The sequence below is a fragment of the Rana temporaria genome, chromosome 11 (genome assembly GCF_905171775.1).
Source record: "Rana temporaria chromosome 11, aRanTem1.1, whole genome shotgun sequence".
NCBI classification, from domain to species: Eukaryota; Metazoa; Chordata; class Amphibia; order Anura; family Ranidae; genus Rana; species Rana temporaria.
In genome coordinates, this window is record NC_053499.1 from 9,841,936 (window position 1) to 9,861,427 (window position 19,492).

Here is a 19,492-nt window from a genome sequence, read left to right on the forward strand (position 1 = left end):
TCTGAAAGGGACCCTGAATTAAGGGGGTTCTAAAGTGGACACTGATGTAAGGGGGTGTCTCTTATAGGGACCCTGATGTAAGGGGGGCTCTGATAGTGACCTTGATGTAAGGAGGGATCTCTGATAGAGACCCCGATGCAAAGAGGGGCTATGGTGGGGACCCTGATGTAAGGGTGGGGTCTCTGATAGGGACCCTGATGTAAGGGTGGGGTCTCTGATAGGGACCCTGATGTAAGGGTGGGGTCTCTTATAGGGATCCCGATGTAAGGGGGGACTCTGATGATGTTCCTGATGTAAGGGGGGCTCTAATGGCGATCCTAATGTAAGGGGGGGCTCTGATGGGGACCCTGATGTAAGGGGGGCTCTGATAGGGACCCTGATGTAAGGGTGAGGTCTCTTATAGGGACCCTGATGTAAGGGGGGAGCTCTGATAGGGACCCTGATGTAAGGGGGGAGCTCTGATGGGGACCCTGATGTAAGGGGGGGCTGTGATGGGGACCCTGATGTAAGGAGGGGCTCTGATGGGGACCCTGATGTAAGGTGGGGCTGTGATGGGGACCCTGATGTAAGGGGGGGGCTCTGATGGGGACCCTGATGTAAGGGGGGGGGGGTTCTTTGATAGGGACCCTGATGTAAAGGGGGCTCTGATGGGGACCCTGATGTAAGGGGGGGGACTCTGATGGGTACCCTGATGTAAGGGGGGGGGGCTCTGATGGGGACTCTGATGTAAAGGGGGTCTGATTGGGACCCTGATGTAAGGGGGGGCTCTGATGGGGACCCTGATGTAAGGGGGGCTCTTATGGGGACCCTGATGTAAGGGGGGGGGACTCTGATGGGGACCCTGATGAAGGGAGGGGGGCTCTGATGGGGACCTTGATGTAAGGGGGGCTCTGATGGAGACCCTGATGTAGGGGGGGGGGGCTCTGATGGGAACCCTGATGTAAGGGGGGGGGGGTTTTGATGGGGACCCTGATGTAAGGGGGGGGGCTCTGATGGGGACCCTGATGTAAGGGGGGGGGGCTCTGATGGGGACCCTGATGTAAGGGGGGGGGGGACCCTGATGTAAGATGGAGAGGGATTTTTTCCTCCTGCAGATATTAGTAGAACACACCATGTGCTCCTCCCACCCATGCGTCTGCAGAGCCCCCCCCCCCCCCCTGATTATGACATTTCTTGGGTCACACAGGAGCAGCAGCTGGGCCAGTACAGGGATGGGAGTCATTTGTATCCATATTAGTCCTCCTGAATGATTGCAGCAGCTCCTGGTGATCCTTCCTCCTGATTGGTCAGTGGATCCCCCCATGCACACACGGCTGTGCCAGCCGCCCTCTCCGGTCCCGAAGGAGTTAACAAGCCTGCAGAATGGGGACCCGAGACACCGAGCAGGCCCCGCCCACCCGCTGACATCTAGCCCCGCCCCGGCCCCGACGTCAGAGCATTCTGCAAGAGAACACAATAACAGAGAGCGGCGATCACACTGTCCACCGAGCGCTGACCCGGAGGGATCCCAGCCCGGGACCGACTAAGAGGGGATCGCAGACATGGTGTCACCGGTCACTGTGGTGAGTGAGCCCGGGAGGGAGAGGATGGGGGGCAGGGGGCATCTATCAGACCCCCCCCCTTCTTCTGATACATTGTAGATCAAAGGTGCAATTATCTGCTGTCATGATGCCTCATTATACCTTGTATACAGAGGAGATACAGTGTGATACATTGTATACAGAGGAGATACAGTGTGATACATTGTATACAGAGGAGATACAGTGTGATACATTGTATACAGAGGAGATACAGTGTGATACATTGTATACAGAGGAGATACAGTGTGATACATTGTATACAGAGGAGATACAGTGTGATACATTGTATACAGAGGAGATACAGTGTGATACATTGTACACAGAGGAGATACAGTGTGATACATTGTATACAGAGGAGATACAGTGTGATACATTGTATACAGAGGAGATACAGTGTGATACCTTGTATACAGAGGAGATACATTGTATACAGAGGAGATACAGTGTGATACATTGTATATAGAGAGGAGAGCGCTGGATACAGTGTGATACATTGTATACAGAGGAGATACAGTGTGATACATTGTATATAAAGAGGAGATACAGTGTGATACATTGTGTATATATAGAGAGGAGAGCGCTGGATACAGTGTGATACATTGTTTATAGAGAGGAGAGCGCTGGATACAGTGTGATACATTGTATATAGAGAGGAGAGGGCTGGATACAGTGTGATACGTTGTATACAGAGGAGATACAGTGTGATACATTGTATACAGAGGAGATACAGTGTGATACATTGTATATAAAGAGGAGATACAGTGTGATACATTGTTTATAGAGAGGAGAGCGCTGGATACAGTGTGATACATTGTATATAGAGAGGAGAGCGCTGGATACAGTGTGATACATTGTATATAGAGAGAAGATTGCTGGATACAGTGTGATACATTGTATATAGAGAGAAGATTGCTGGATACAGTGTGATACATTGTATATAGAGAGGAGAGCGCTGGATACAGTGTGATACATTGTATATAGAGAGAAGATTGCTGGATACAGTGTGATACATTGTTGTTATTATTATTATTATTATTATTATACAGGATTTATATGGCGCCAACAGTTTGCGCAGCGCTTTACAACATCGGGGAAGACAGTGCAGTCACAGTGCAGGGGGGATCAGAGGGCCCGGCTCCTTAGAGCTTACACTCTAGAAGAGATAAATATATTGTTCTGTGGGTTGCATTTCTTATCTATGTGATCTCTATGTATAGATATAGAATGTGATACAATGTATTTGTTATGGAAATATATTATTCATTGTGCTGCACTTCTCATAGATCCGACCGCACTATGGAAATAACACATTTGCCTGATTACATATCGGCTCTAACAGTCTCCACCTACCTTCCTATCTGTCTGTCTCCCCCCCCCCCCCATCTCTCTAATCCATCTCTCTCTCATCTATTTCTCTCTCCCTCTAATCTCACCCCTCTCTCTCTCATTTCTCTCTCACATATTTCTGTAATCTCTCTCTCGTATTGCTCTCTCTCTCTCTCTCTCTCTCTCCCCCTCTCTCCAATTTCTCTCTCACCTTTTTCTCTCTCTCTTCCTCTTTCTAATCTCTCTCTCTTTCTCTTTCTCTTTCTCTTTCTCTTTCTCTCTCTCTCTCTCTCTCTCTCTCTCTCTCTCTCTCTCTCTCTCTCTCTCTCTCTCTCTCTCTCTCTCTCTCTCTCTCTCTCTCTCTCTCCCTCTAATCTCTCTCTCTCCCCCTCTCTCTACCCCCTCTAATCTCTCTCTCTCTCCCCCTCTCTCTACCCCCTCTAATCTCTCTCCCCCTCTATCTCTCTCCCTCTAATATCTCTCCCCTCTCGCTCTAATCTCGCTCTCTCCCTCCCTCTATTCTCTCTCTCCCTCTAATCGCCCCTTCTCTCTCTCTCCCTCTAATCTCTCTCTCTCTCTCTCCCCCTCTAATCTCTCTCTCTCTCCCCCTCTAATCTCTCTCTCTCCCCCTCTAATCTCTCTCTCTCTCCCCCTCTAATCTCTCTCTCTCTCTCTCTCTCTCTCTCTCTCTCTCTCTCTCTCTCCCTAATCTCTCTCTCTCCCTCTAATCGCCTCCTCTAATCTCTCTCTCTCTCTCCCTCTAATCTCTCCCTCTAATCTCTCTCTCTCTCTCTCCCTCTCCCTCTAATCTCTCCCTCTAATCTCTCTCTCTCCCTCTAATCTCTCCCTCTAATCTCTCTTCCTCTCTCTCTCTCTCTCTCTCTCTCTCTCTCTCTCTCTCTCTCTCTCTCTCTCTCTCTCTCTCCCCCTCCCTCCCTCCCTCTAATCTCTTCCTCTAATCTCTCTCTCTCTCTCTCTCTCTCTCTCTCTCTCTCTCTCTCTCTCTCTCTCTCTCTCTCTCTCTCTCTCTCTCTCTCTCTCTCTCTCTCCCCCTCCCTCCCTCTAATCTCTTCCTCTAATCTCTCCCCTCTAATCTATCTCTCTCTCTCTCCCCCTCTAATCTCTCTCTCTCCCCCTATAATCTCTCTCCCCTCTGATCTCTATCCCCCCCCTCTCTCTCCCTTATTAGTAATCCATAGTAATTGATGTTTGTAGTTGATCTCCCTCCTCCATTCTCTATACAATGTTCTCCAATAAATTTGACCTGCAGAATTTGGACCAGGATTATCTTTAACAACCGGCCCATTCTACTCTTTTTATTGTATGGAGACATCTCATTGGCTGTCACGTCCGGCCTTTGCTCCATTGCTCATTCGCCGGCCCCCATAGTGGATTTGTGATGCAAATCTCTCCATCACTTTTTCTCTTCATCAGCAGTTTTCCCTTCAATGTATTGAACTTCTATAGAATGCGTTGTTCTCTGCCGAGTCCATAATGGAAATGTATCCATCTATTACCTGGGGGGGCACCGGGGATCTGCGAGGGTCTGTGGGACTCTGTGGGGGTCTGCGGGACTCTGTGGGGGCCTGCAAGGGTCTGTGGGGGTCTGCAAGGGTATGCAAGGGTCTGTGAGGGTCTGCAAGGGTCAGTGGGAGTCTGCGAGGGTATGTGGGAGTCTGTGGGGGTCTTCAGGGGTCTGCAAGGGCTGTGGGAGTCTGCGAGGGTCTGCCAGGGTCAGTGGGGGTCTGCAAGGGTCTGTGGGAGTCTGCGAGGGTCTGTGGGAGTCTGCAAGGGTCAGTGGGAGCCTATATATTATTCATTGTGCTGCACTTCTCATAGATCCGACCTCAGTATGGAAATAACACATTTGCCTGATTACATATCAGTTCTAACAGTCTCCACCTACCTTCCTGTCTGTCTGTCTATCCCCCCCCCCCCCATCTCTCTAATCCATCTCTCTCTCATCTATTTCTCTCTCCCTCTAATCTCACCCCTCTCTCTCTCATTTCTCTCTCCCCCTCTCTTGCTCCCTCTAATCTCTCTCGCTCTAATCTCTCTCTCTCTCTCTCTCTCTCTCTCTCTCTCTCTCTCTCTCTCTCTCTCTCTCTCTCTCTCTCTCTCTCTCTCTCTCTCTCTCTCTCTCTCTCTCTCTCTCTCTCTCTGTGTGTCCATCTATTACCTGGGGGGGCACCGGGGATCTGTGGGGGTCTGTGGGGGCCTGCAAGGGTCTGTGAGGGTCTGCAAGGGTATGCAAGGGTCTGTGAGGGTCTGCAAGGGTCAGTGGGAGTCTGCGAGGGTATGTGGGGGTCTGCGAGGGTCTGCCAGGGTCGGTGGGGGTCTGCAAGGGTCAGTGGGAATCTGCGAGGGTCTGTGGGAGTCTGCGAGGGTCTGTGGGGGTCAGTGGGAGTCTGCGAGGGTCTATGGGAGTCTTTGAGAGTCTGTGAGGGTCTGCAAGGGTCAATGGGAGTCTGTGAGGGTCTGTGGGGGTCTGTGAGGGTCTGCAAGGGTCAGTGGGAGTCTGCGAGGGTCTGGGGGGTCAGTGGGAGTCTGCGAGGGTCTATGGGAGTCTGTGGGGGTCTGCGAGGGTCTGTGGGAGTCTGCAAGGGTCAGTGAGGGGTTCTGTGGATGAGAATGTGCTGAATGCACTGGAATAGTTCACACGTTCCAATCATTCCAGCCAATCAAGAATAAATATTTGAAATTAAATATTGTTTTTTTCCCCCCAATAGTGGCTTATTAGTTACTAACGGCCTGTGGAATGTTCTTTTTATATTGGATTCCCAACTGCTGGCCCTGGGGCCAATGGCGGCCCACCAAGCCTGCTCCTCCATCCCTCCTGGACAGGAGTAAATGAGTTCCTGATGGTGCAGATTGTGCCGTCTTCTTTCTTGGCGTTCTATCTTCTCCTCATTCATTATTAAGGGTCCTTGGCGCTGAGGATTTATAAACGAGCATTAATGACGCCGCCGCCGCCGTTCACCTTCATTTCTGATTTTACTATTTTTATTTCGGCCCTTTGGAGGATTTGGGGCGGAATATAAAGGCCGCCAAAAGCATTTTATTGCCCGCTGATATAAAATGTATGATTTTGGCAAAATTTATTTTACAGCAAAATGACTAAAAGCGGAAACTCTCATAGCCAGATTCAGAGAGTTACGCCGGCGTATCAGTAGAATCTGCGCCGTCGTAACTCTGAATCTGCGCCGTCGTAAATTTAAGTGTATTCTCAAATTCAGATACACTTAAATGTAGCTAAGATACGACCGCCTGCGCCGTCGTACCTTAGCTGTCTATTTAGGCCGGCCGCTAGGGGCGTGTACGCTGATTTACGCCTATTCACGAACATACGCTTGCCCGTCGCAGTAAAGATACGCCGTTTACGTAAGGCGTTTTCAGGCCTAAAGATATTCCACCAAAAAGATGGCGCAGCCAATGTTAAGTATGGACGTCGGAACCGCGTCGAATTTTACATTTTTTACGTCGTTTGCGTAAGTCGTCCGTGAATGGGGCTGGGCGCAATTTACTTTCACGTCGAAACCAATAAGTCTTTGCGGCGTAATTTGGAGCATGCGCACTGGGATATGTTCACGGACGGCGCATGCGCCGTTCGTTAAAAACATCAATAACGTCGGGTCACGATTCATTGGCATAAAACACGCCCACCTCTTCACAACTATTTTTTAGTATTTTGCATTTTTTTTTTCATTATTTTTGTATTGCAAGGAAGAAAGGTGATCAGAATTTTTTTTTTTTGGTTAAAGGGACAGTGTTAACAAAAAAAAACAAACAAAAGAAATAAGATTTTTTTTTTTTTTTTTTTTTTTTTAAAGCGTCCCGTCCCTCCGAGCTCACGCGCAGAAGTGAACGCATACGTAAGTCGCGCCCCAATATATAAATGGTGCTTAAACCACACATGTGAGGCATCGTCGCGATCGGTTTGGCGTGCTTGTCGCGCATTTCGCCGCGCGCAAAAACGCACATCAGTTGGCCGCGTTTGGGGTGTCATTTACAACGAATGTGCAGATGTGAATGGAGCCCGAGGCCGCATTCTCACCCGCGCGTTTCCTAAATGTGTGACAAAACATGCAAAAACGGTCGTTTGGCCGCGTGTTTTGGAGCCAATTAATCTCTGGGGGGGGGGGGGGGCAGATGTGCGTTTTTTTTCGCACAGTAAAACACGTATAAGACACCAAACTGCGCAGTAACTAAGCTTAAGGCCCTCAATTCACACCTGAGCGTCGGTCGTTTGGTCGCGCGTATTCATGCTTATTTGCGCGTTTGCATACAGCGTCGTCCGACGTTTTTGTACTTCGACGTTTTTTCTTTTAGCCAATAGGAAAGATGATCATCTTTTCATCACTTGTTGCTATGCTGGTAGATTAATCTTCTGCCTGGGTGAAAAGTTCTATTGATTAAAGCGACGAAACGCCCGTAGCAAACGCTCGTTGTCGCGCTAGTCGCTTGAATCGAGCGTTTCCATTACTTTCTATGGGAAATGGAAACGCTCAAATACGCCCAAACCGCACGATACGCGCGACAAAAAAAGGTCCGGGACTTGTTTGAGCTTCAGGCGTTCGGCGTTTGGGCGTTCGGCGTTCAGGTGTGAACAGTCACCATAGCAAATAATGTTATTTCATCCTTCTGGCGTTTGTGAGCGTAGTGCTTCAGGCGTAAAAACGCCTAGGTGTGAATGGAGCCTAAAAGATCTTCTTTGGCGTGATAAACGGGCAAAAAAAAAAATAATTTACGCTTCTCGAGCGAGAAGGTTCTGGAGCCGCTTCGGGGTGTGTCGGGGCGTGACGCGCGTTAACGTTTGAAAAAAAAACGCAAGTTCTGGTGCGAAAAGACGCACAAATGGCGTTTCCCGTGCGCGAGTCTGCGCCAAGCTGTACGGCGAAAGGCGACCCGGACTACAAATCTAAGTGCAATCCCCCGCGGGCGCTCTCTCCCTGATGGAGCATGCTGTGACTTGTAGTCCCACAACGCCCAGCCGTCTCCTGCTGCAGATAAAACACAGCGGAGTTGTTTGTGCTGGGCCGTGCTCTGATTGGCTGGAGGAGGAGTGCCGCGTCTGCAAAAGTCCCCCGCTGTTGTGCAATCGTTGTGTCACCTCCGGATGAAAACACAGAGCACGTGATTTGTTTGTTTTGAGCTGTAACCTCCTCCCCCCTCTCCTCCCCCTCCCCTCCCCCTCCCTTCCCATGACCCAGTGACCCTTTCCTTCCCAGCCAGGGTCACTGCAGCCACCTACCTGCCCCTGCAACCCTCCAATCATTAACCCCTTCCAGGCAGGAGGTGGCGACTGCAATGCAGATCCTAGCTAGAGATGCCCCCCTCCCCCTCCCCCAGTGCTCCAGGCTGGATTCAGCTTACACAACAAGGTTCATGTATGGAGGAATTTCTCATCGCACCCAAACGCCATCGCCGCCTTGCAGCTGCTGCGTTGCACAAATGCGTCTCAAAGACTTCACTTGTCTGACGACCGCTCTGATTTGTGCAACAAAACGCACATCCAGATACTTAGGAACAGGAACCCAATCGGATTGCACGCCGTCCACCGCCAAGCCTTTTACTTAAAAGATTTAGGGCCGGATTCAGGTAGCCGGGCGCATTTTTATGGCGGCGTAGCGTATCGTATTTACGATACGCCGCCGTAAATCAGAGAGGCTGGTGCTGTATTCACCAAGCACTTGCCTCCTAAGTTACAGCGGCGTAGCGTCAATGGGGCCGGCGTAAGCGCGCCTAATTCAAATGAGGATGAGGGGGGCGTGTTTTATATAAATGGGTGGTGACCCGACGTGATTGACGTTTTTTACGATGCGCCGTCCGTGTACATATCCCAGCGTGCATTGCTCCAAAGTACGCCGCAAGGACGTATTGGTTTTGACGTGAACGTAAATTACGTCCATCCCTATTCGCGAACGACTTACGCAAACAAGTAAAAAAAAACAAAATTCGACGCGGGAACGACGTCCATACTTAACATTGCGTACGCCTCATAGAAGCAGGAGCAACATTACGCCGGAAAAGCCTTCCGCAAACGACGTAAAAAAAATTCCGCCGGGCGCACGTACGTTTGCGAATCGGCGTATCTAGGTAATTTGCATATTCTACGATGGAAGCGCCACCTAGCGGCCAGCGTAAATATGCACCCTAAGATACGACGGCTTAAGAGACTTACGCCAGTCGGATCTTAGCCTAATTTTCGGCGTATCTTGCTTTCTGAATACAGAAAGAAGATGCGCCGGCGCAACTTTGAATTTACGCGGCGTATCTATAGATACGCCGGCGTAAATTCTTACTGAATCCGGCCCTTAGACACTTTTTTTGTGAAAATTGCGGCTGACGGAACCACATAAACAAATGTGCATTCGTTGCGTTTTTGCAGCTGAGCGCTGCGACACGAACGCACACCCCCTGGTTACCCCAATGTCATAAATTTTATTCCAAAAAAAAAAAAAAACAATAACAATACGATACCCAATTTTTGGGGGTAAAATATAAAAGATGATGTAAATAGATACTAAACATGTCACGTTTAAAAATTGCGCACGCTCGTGAAATGGCGACAAATACTTAAAAATTTCCACAGGCAATGCATCCCCATGAAATGGCGACAACCTATTTGTCTGGATGCGCCTGGAGGGATAGGGGTGCCTAAAATATATATATATATTTTTACACTGTCCCTTTAAAAAATATATATATATTTTACACTGTCCCTTTTAATTATTATTTATTTTTATTTAATTTTTTTAATCACTTTTATTTCTATCACAAGAGATGTATAATCTGTGCTAGAAATAAGGCATGACAGGTCCTCTTTAAGGAGACATCTATAGGAAATCTCCATAGGCAACGCTTTAAAAATGTCTCTAGCATAGGTGTGCGCAGCCTATTGCATTAGGGTGCGCACTCCAAAGCTCAAACACAACACACACTACCGATCACTCACAATCTTCATTCAGAAAGGGAAGGGGCCAGTAAAGGAGGAGAGGAGGGAAGCTGGAAGCGCTGTGACGCAGGAAGGGGAGGAGCTAAGGCAGTAGGGGTAATTTGTGCTGCACAGGATGATTAGAGTGTGCCTGGGCACACCTGACACACCCTGTGTGCACGCCTATGGTCTCTAGGTTACCTGTTTAAAGTTACAGAGGAGGTCTAGGGCTAGGCTGTGGTGGCACAGGACAGGCTGGGGGGGTACAGGGCTGTTTGGGGGGGTATAGGGCTGTTTGGGGTGGTACAGGGCAGGCTGGGGTGGCACAGAGCAGGCCGGGGTGGTACAGGGCTGGCTGGGATTGCATAGGGCAGGCTGGTCATGTCAGCTAAAAAAAAAAAAAAAACGGGATGGTGTCACCCCTCTAGCGGGTGTCACCCGGTGCGGACCGCACCCCCGCACCCCCCTAGCAACGCCTCTGGTCCTAACATCAGTGGGAAAAAAAACAATGCCCCATCTTTTGGCATCATTGAAAGCAATTGTGCTCCATCATTGGTTTAATTTGGCCCCATCGTTGGGTGTCAGTGGGAGGAATAGTGCCCCATCGTTGGTGTCAGTGGGAGGAATAGTGCCCCATCGTTGGTGTCAGTGGGAGCAATAGTGCCCCATCGTTGGGTGTCAGTGGGAGGAATAGTGCCCCATCGTTGGTGTCAGTGGAAGGAATAGTGCCCCAGCTGTTATAACTGCAAAGGGAGGGGCCAACTCAATATTGAACCCTCCGGACTAAGACTGGGATGCCATTAAAGTTTATGTGCGTGTAAAGGCCGGCGTCCCAATACTTTTGGTAATAAGTGTATGTCTGATGTTTTATCTTAAGAATGCAGGACAGTCTGGATGCAGAGAAGCCGGAAATGTTGCAGAATGACGGAGTTCTCCTTTAGACTCCCCCCCCCCCCCCCCCCCCCCCGGTGGCCTATATTAGTTGGGACGGTGGATGAGAATGAAGCGGCGCACGCTCGTGACACAGATTCTTGGGTCTCTTCCTTTCCTCTCTTCTCCCTGAAGCTTTTTTTCTTCCTGCCGCACTGAAGGAGGACAAAGGAAGGAGAGAATCGCAGACGAATGGCGGCATTATGTGACCCCGCCGAGCCGCCAGCTATATCTGGATTTCCAAATAAATGAATAAAAACGAACGGAAAAAAAGGTTTAGGGGCGATTCGCACTTCCACGTCGCGGGAATGCGGCTTTACAGCGTGCGGCACTGAGTAACGCTCTGCGGTGTAGTGCTGTCCCTCCGATGAGCCACGGGAGATCTGCGCATATTTTTGCCATTTTATTATCTAGGGTCTCTGCTAAAAAAAATATAATTTTTTTTTTGTGGTTCTAAGTAATTTTTTAGCAAAAAATACTGATCTTAACTTGTAAGCAACAAATGTTAGACAGGAAGGGCTAAATGCTTCTTTTATATATTTATCTATATACAGTATATGGATGTGTATATATCTATCTATCTATCTATCTATCTATCTATCTATCTATATAAATTATATATAGATAATATAAAAATATTATATATTATATAATAAATATATACATTACATAAATGTAAGTGTGTGTGTGTGTGTGTATATATATATATATATATATATATATATATATCTATATATATATATATATCTATATATAATTTATATAGTTATATATATTTATTTATTTATATATATATATATATATATATATATATATATCTATATATAATTTATATAGTTATATATATTTATGTAATTTTATATATATATATATATATATATATATATATATATATATATATATTTATGTAATTTATATATTTATTATATAATATATAATATTTTATATATATATATATATATATATATATATATATATATATATATATATATATATATATATATATATATATATATAATTTATATAGTTATATATTTAATATATATATATATATATGTGTGTGTGTGTGTGTGTGTGTGTGTGTGTGTGTGTAATTTTATATATTTATTACATAATATTTATATATAATATATTTCTTTTATATAATAAATAATCTGCCTTTTACAACAACCACGCCTTTTTTTTTTTTTGTTTTTTTTTGCTGGATTCACTCTTTACCTAGGAAATGCTCTCCAAAGGTTTGGTAAATTCTATCTTACCATACAATGACAGGTACTCGTTGAAAGGGCGCAGTGGCTTGCTCTGGTTGATGATCTAATTTCCAGGCCGGGGCAAACGGATGCCAGGCAGGGAGCTTATCCTGCCCACTGCTCCGCTTATCTCCAATACAACTGGCACCAGGAGACAGGAGGGTAAGCCGAGAAGCTGTCTGGACCTTGTGCCAATATTAATTTCCCCGCATCAGGCCCGGCTACTGAACGTACATTAGAGTAAATGAATATCGGTGCCAGGGCTCTCCTGGGCATTAATTCCTGCGCAGTGATTAAAGGACTCTTACATGTTTATAAACCATTGTCATGTTTAAATAACGGATGATCTGTGACTTCCATGATTAAACTCCGTGTCCTTGGTGGTATTACGTGGCGCAGGTGCATCTGGACGGGGGATTTTTATTTTATTTTTGACTGCCATTAAAAATGCGATTTTTATTTATTTATTTTTTTTTTATTTTTTTTTATTGACCTTTATTTATATAACATCTACAGAGAGGAAAAAATTAAAATAAGTAAACTTCCGGTGATTATGAGATTTGTCGGCTGCCAAGATAAAAATGCTGATTTTCGGGGAGATCTGGTCCATGGTGCCATTGGCTTCCTACTCAGCATTATAACCCACAACCAATGCCTTCTGAGGATTTGTTCCTCTCCATATATGGTAGAAAAATGCCAAGAAACAATGGGCCAGATTCATAAAGAATTGCGGCGGCGTAACGTATGTCCTTTACGTTACTCCGCCGCAAGTTTTCATCGTAAGTGCTTGATTCACAAAGCACTTGCGTGTAAACTTGCGGCGGCGTAGCGTAAAGCCGTCCGGCGCAAGCCCGCCTAATTCAAATGGGGCGGGGACCATTTAAATTAGGCGCGTGTTCCCGCGCCGAACGTACTGCGCATGCTCCGTTTTTAAATTTCCCGCCGTGCTTTGCGCGAAATGACGTCGCCCCGACATAATGTTTTGAATGGCGACGTGCGTAACATACTTTCGTATTCCCGGACGACTTACGCAAAAAAAAAAAAAAAATTTAAATTTGACGCGGGAACGACGGCCATACTTTAACATGGGCTGTCTATGGTTTCACCACCTCAATAGCAGCCGTAACTTTGTGACACGAAAAGCCGACTAGCGACGACGTAAGAGAATGCGACGAACGCGCGTACCTTCGTGGATCGCCGTAAACAGCTAATTAGCATACCCAACGCGGAAAACTACGCAAACTCCACCCAGCGGCGGCAAAGTATTGCATCCTAAGAACCGAAGCCGTACGCCTGTCGGATCTTAGCCAAATGCCGTCGTATCTTGTTTGTGAATTACAAATTAAGATACGACGCGGCAAATTTGAAAGTACGCCGGAGTATCAGCAGATACTCCGGCATACTTATTCTGTGAATCTGGCCCAATATTTCAACAAAATCATGATTCAATTTCCAAGATACAGCCACAATCTTTGCACAATGCTCATATATCCTGGAACACAAAAATGTCCTTGCAGCAGTGGCGGTGCGTCCATAGAGGGCGCAGGAGCGCCGCCCCCTCTCTCCTGCACCCGTCAATCACCAATAGAGAGACCAATCTCTCTATTGTCGCCACTATTGAGGTGTCCGGACCCTTGTCAGGCGCCGGGCATCTGAATTACAGTGGCAGGGTTTTTTGGAAGTGCCTGATTAGAGTTTAGACTTCCAAATTGGTAAACAACGGGTGCAATGTTCTGCGTTCACTGTTTACGCGTTCACTGCGTTCACTGTTTACTCAGTGTTGTGTTAGGGAAGTGAATAAATGGCTTCCCTAACACTGACACGCCTCTCAGCCAATCAGGTGCACCGGGTCTGTTTACCTGTCACCTCATTGGCTGAAGCGACAGTCGCTGCGATTGGACACCTATCAGGCGTCCAATCATAGCAGAAAAGGGCGGGAGAAGACATCGAAGAGGGAGGGAGCGTGGAGTACAACGCCATGACCCGAGACAGGTAAGTGCCGGGCGGAGGGGGGGGGCACACTTGCAGCATTTGATGGGGCAAGCTGGTGGCAATTGATGGGCACACTGGCAGCAATTGATGGCTTGATGGGCACAGTGTCTGCGCTTGATGGCACAGTGGCAGCGTTTAATGGGCACAGTGGTGGCAATTTCTGGGTACAGTGGCTGCGTTTGATGGCACAGTGGCTGCGATTGATGGCACAGTGGCTGCGTTTAATAGGCACAGTGCTGGCAATTTCTGGGTACACTGGCTGCGTTTGATGGGCACAGTGGCTGCGTTTGATGGCACAGTGGCTGCGTTTGATGGCACAGTGGCTGCGTTTGATGGCACAGTGGCTGCGTTTGATGGCACAGTGGCTGCGTTTGATGGCACAGTGGCTGCGTTTGATGGCACAGTGGCTGCGTTTGATGGCACAGTGGCTGCGTTTGATGGCACAGTGGCTGCGTTTGATGGCACAGTGGCTGCGTTTGATGGCACAGTGGCAGCGTTTAATGGGCACAGTGCTGGCAATTTCTGGGTACACTGGCTGCGTTTGATGGTACAGTGGCTGCGTTTGATGGCACAGTGGCAGCGTTTAATGGGCACAGTGGTGGCAATTTCTGGGTACAGTGGCTGCGTTTGATGGCACAGTGGCTGCGTTTGATGGCACAGTGGCAGCGTTTAATGGGCACAGTGGTGGCAATTTCTGGGTACAGTGGCTGCGTTTGATGGTACAGTGGCTGCGTTTGATGGTATAGTGGCTGCGTTTGATGGCACAGTGGCAGCGTTTAATGGACACAGTGGCTGTGTTTGATGGGCACAGTGGCTGTGTTTGATGGGCACAGTGGCTGTGTTTGATGGGCACAGTGGCTGTGTTTGATGGGCACAGTGGCTGTGTTTGATGGGCACAGTGGCTGTGTTTGATGGGCACAGTGGCTGCGTTTGATGGGCACAGTGGTGGCAATTTCTGGGTACACTGGCTGCGTTTGATGGCACAGTGGCAGCGTTTAATGGGCACAGTGGTGGCAATTTCTGGGTACACTGGCTGCGTTTGATGGGCACAGTGGCAGCGTTTAATGGGCACAGTGGTGGCAATAACAAGGTTGAGAAAGTCTGACCTACCGAACACATTCCATGCGGATTGGATTGGGGTTTTGGAGTTACTTGTATGGATATAAATGCTGCGGGTATTTTGCTGACACTCCGGCCTTATTTTAGTTTAGTTTTTTCTGGAGTTCTACTTTAACTTACCCATCTACCCCCATCTTACAAGTCTCATTGATTCACCAATATAACCCCTTATCACTCCAAGCTCATTGGATGTCTAGTAAAGGAGCTCCGAAGGCCTAAGAACCTCCGTTTAGAGCCGTGGCGCACACTGATACACGCCCGCATTGCAGCTATTATAAATACAGATAAGTGCCGCTTGATGGTTTGCGGTTGGGTTTCTGTCAGGATTCTTTATGAGCCTGTCTGTACAGTACATGGCGTGCATGGCTTATTTGTGTCTATTTACTGAGCTGTACGAAAGGCATAACAGGTCTGATTTATGGCGCTCTGCGCGCGTTCTGCAGGCTCGTAATTAATGTGCTTGGAGCGTCGTGCACGTCCGATTCTTAGAAAATATAAATGGCGTGTGAAAGCTGAGAAAACAATGTGTAACTCTTTTTCTGTAGGTTTTCAAACAAAGAGTTACGCCGGCGTATCAGTAGATACGCCGTCGCAACTCGGAATCTAAGCCGTCGTATGTTTAAGTGTATGCTCAAACTGAGATACACTTAAACCTAGCTAAGATATGACGGCTTGCGCCGTCGTATCTTAGGGTGCAATATTTCCGCTGGCCGCTAGGTGGCGCTTCCGTTGAGTTCGGCGTAGAATATGCAAATGACTACATACGCCGATTCACGAACGTACGCTTACCCGTCGCAGTAAAGATACGCCGTTTCCATAGAGAGGTACGCCGGGGTAAAGATAAAGCTGCCCCCTAGGTGGCCTAGTCAATGTTAAGTATGGCCGTCGTTCCCGAGTCGAAATTTGAAAAATTTACGTCGTTTGCGTATCGTCCGTGAATGGGGCTGGACGTAATTTACATTCACGTCGAAACCAATATGTCCTTGCGGCGTACTTTGGAGCAATGCACACTGGGATATGTACACGGACGGCGCATGCGCCGTTCGTAAAAAAACGTCAATCACGTCGGGTCACGAGTAATTTACATAAAACACGCCCCCCTCATCCTCATTTGAATTAGGCACGCTTAGGCCGGCCCATTTACGCTACGCCGCCGTAACTTAGGAGGCAAGTACTTTGTGAATACAGCACTTGCCTCTCTAACTTACGGCGGCGTAGCGTAAATACGATACGCCGCCTCAAAGATGCGGCCATCTACCTGAATCTAGCTACAGATATTTAGTTTGGCATGCTATACAAAGGGTTAAAGCAAGCTGCTGCAGTATCGGGACCTTGATCACCTGCTGGTGTCAATGTGCTTCCCAGAGGGGAAGTTTTGTAGTCCACCATTGGGTGTCTCCCAGCAGCCAGCAGATCCCAGTAATCAGTTTCCACCTGATGCTGGCTGCTGGGAGAGTATTTAGGTCCTCCCTTATTAATACCTTTTGCCCGAAATGTTTTTCTTGTTTACAGATACTGCTTGCCGTTATCTTGTTTGGCTCCAGGGGCCGCTCCTCAGGCTTCCTCCCCTGTGTGTCTCCTCTTTCTCCAAAGTGTTAGGCGTCCAATAGGATCTCCTGGCGCCTTGGCAAATCTGGAAAATGGGCCCACAGACCTGCCTCCTGATTGGCGGGGAGGAACTGTAATGTGACCATAGTGAAAATTAATTCGCTATCGTCACACAACAGGGTAGGATCGGGACTCAGTGCTCTGCGCCCGGAGCCCACCCTATTTTGACGCCTATTAGAGCCTCTGGCTTCAAAATACACACCCTCTGCCTATCCCTGCCATAGGAATTCATGTGTCCGGCGTCCTGAAAGGGGCTGGGCACATGTATAGGGAGGGCAGTGGAGGTGTTGGGGGGGGGGGGGGTGGCACCTGTTCCACAATGCACGGGCCGCCACTGTTGGAATATTACCTAATTGTCAGTGGGAGGAATAATTCCCCATCGTTAGTGTCAGTGGGAGGAATAATTCCCCATCGTTAGTGTCAGTGGGAGGAATAGTTCCCCATAATTGGTGTCAGTGGGAGGAATAGTGCCCTGTTGTTGGTGTCAGTGGGAGGAATAGTTCCACACCATTGGTGTCAGTGGGAGGAATAGTGTCCCATCATTGGTGTCAGTGGGAGGAATAGTACCCTGTTGTTGGTGTCAGTGGGAGAAATAGTGCCCTATCATTGGTATCAGTGGGAGGAATAGTTCCCCACCATTGGTGTCAGTGGAGGAATAGTTCCCCGTTATTGGGAGGAATAGTGCCCTGTTGTTGGTGTCAGTGGGAGGAATAGTGCCCCACCATTGGTGTCAGTGGGAGGAATAGTGCCCCATCATTGGTGTCAGTGGGAGGAATAGTGCCCCATCCATGGTGTCAGTGGGAGGACTAGTGTCCCATCATTGGTATCAGCGGGAGGAATAGTTCCCCCGTCATTGGGAGGAATAGTGCCCCGTTGGTGTCAGTGGGAGGAATAGTGTCCCATCATTGGGGTCAGTGGGAGGAATAGTGCCCCGTTGGTGTCAGTGGGAGGAATAGTGCCCTATCATTGGTATCAGTGGGAGGAATAGTGCCCTATCATTGGTGTCAGTGGGGGGAATAGTGCCCCATCATTGGTGTCAGTGGGGGGAATAGTGCCCCATCATTGGTGTCAGTGGGAGGAATAGTGTCCCATCATTGGTGTCAGTGGGAGGAATAGTGTCCCATCATTGGTGTCAGTGGGAGGAATAGTGCCCCACCATTGGTGTCATTGGGAGGATTAATGCCCCGTTGTTGGTGTCAGTGGGGGGAATAGTGCCCCATCATTGGTGTCAGTGGAGGAATAGTTCCCCGTCATTGGTGTCAGTGGGAGGAATAGTGCCCCATTGTTGGGTGTCAGTGGGAGGAATAGTGTCCCATCATTGGTGTCAGTGGGAGGAATAGTGCCCCGTTGTTGGTGTCAGTGGGAGGAATAGTGCCCCATAGCTCTGGGAGGAGAAGTACTCCCAAGGGCCCGATTAAAGGTAATCAAAGGGCCCCAGTTTGGAGACTGCTGCTTGAATTCTTGCCAAAATCCCATTTGTATTTCTGCTTTGCTGGCCTTGTGTGCCCATCGCTGACATTTATCAATCCTCATAGAGAGAAGAGCAAATTCCCTTTATGGTGATAAGCCGAGCCCGCCGGCCGGCCTGGTTCTACCATCAGCCCTTATCCCTTGATTAGAAGTGTCACCGTCCCTTTAAGAATCCTCGGCCATCCTTGTAAATCCCTGCGGCGGATGAGATTAGATGTATCAGGCCGGGGATAATGTCTGTGACCTGATAATATGACTACTAATGATACGATTGGTGTATTGTCATGGGGGGGGGGGGGGGGTTTGGAACACAGTCTGGACAATCTGACTAATGGAGCGGCGCCCCTCCCCCATAATAAAAAAGCGGCATTATAGTGAAAAGAAAGATGAAATTAATTAAAAGATTAAATTACAAAGCTAGCTTTTGCTGCAGTATTCGCTTTTATTTCCAAGATTTTCCCTGCAATACCTTTTCCTACCACTAGATGTCCTCAGTCTGATGGCCTCCATTTTTCAACCCTAGACCCCTGGTCCCCAACCTGCAGCCCGCGGGCCCCTTGATGTTTGCAGGGCGGCCCTTGGACCCAGCAGTCAGATTTGTAACGGGGGCCGTATTAGCTGCAGTTTTATGTAGCATGTCCCCAGTCTCTTGACTCCAGTCTCCCGACAACTCCTGTAGCAAAGCCTCTGACCATCTCCTCACTGTAAGCCTTCAGTCTTTGACAGTCTTTTGTAGCAATACATCTAATAAATATTGTATGTGGCCCTTTGGTGATACCAGGGGCCACCTGTGAGGCCCCATAGGCCGGGTAAGTTGAGAGCCACTCCTCTAGACCCACTGCCAACCTGTAAGTGGCACTTCCTCTGAGCCCAGGTCACCTGGGACCTACCCCCTTCCTGTGACGAGACAGAGAAAGGAGTACTATTTTCCTCAGTGTGGCCAGCATCACCCACTTCCTCTGAGCCCAGGTCATCTCGGGCCCAACCCCAATCTGTGATAGGACAGAGAAAGGAGTCCTCTTTTCTGCTGCCAGATGTCCTCAGTGTGACCAGCATCATTTTAACTCACTTCCTCTGAGCCCGGGTCATCCCGGGCCCACCCCCAACCTGTGAAGGAACAGAGAAAGGAGTACCGTATTTATCGGCGTATATCGCGCACTTTTTTGCCCTGAAAATCAGGGCAAAATCGTGGGTGCGCGATATACGCCGATACCCGCTTTCCCGCGCTGAGTTTTGAATACTGCGCCGACATATACCGAGCGCAGTACACTCGGGTATAGTCG

At 48.3% G+C, this 19,492-nt stretch overlaps 1 protein-coding gene across 1 annotated transcript in view; it reads left to right on the forward strand.

Annotated features, from left to right (window-relative positions):
- The first annotated feature begins 1,396 nt into the window (after positions 1 to 1,396).
- TMEM86A (transmembrane protein 86A) overlaps positions 1,397 to 19,492 on the forward strand; it is a 30,891-nt gene continuing 12,795 nt past the window's right edge. The window contains exon 1 of the mRNA XM_040328007.1: positions 1,397 to 1,562. Coding sequence (XP_040183941.1) covers positions 1,542 to 1,562 — 21 coding nt within the window. The 5' untranslated portion in view covers positions 1,397 to 1,541. The remainder of the gene's footprint in view (positions 1,563 to 19,492) is intronic.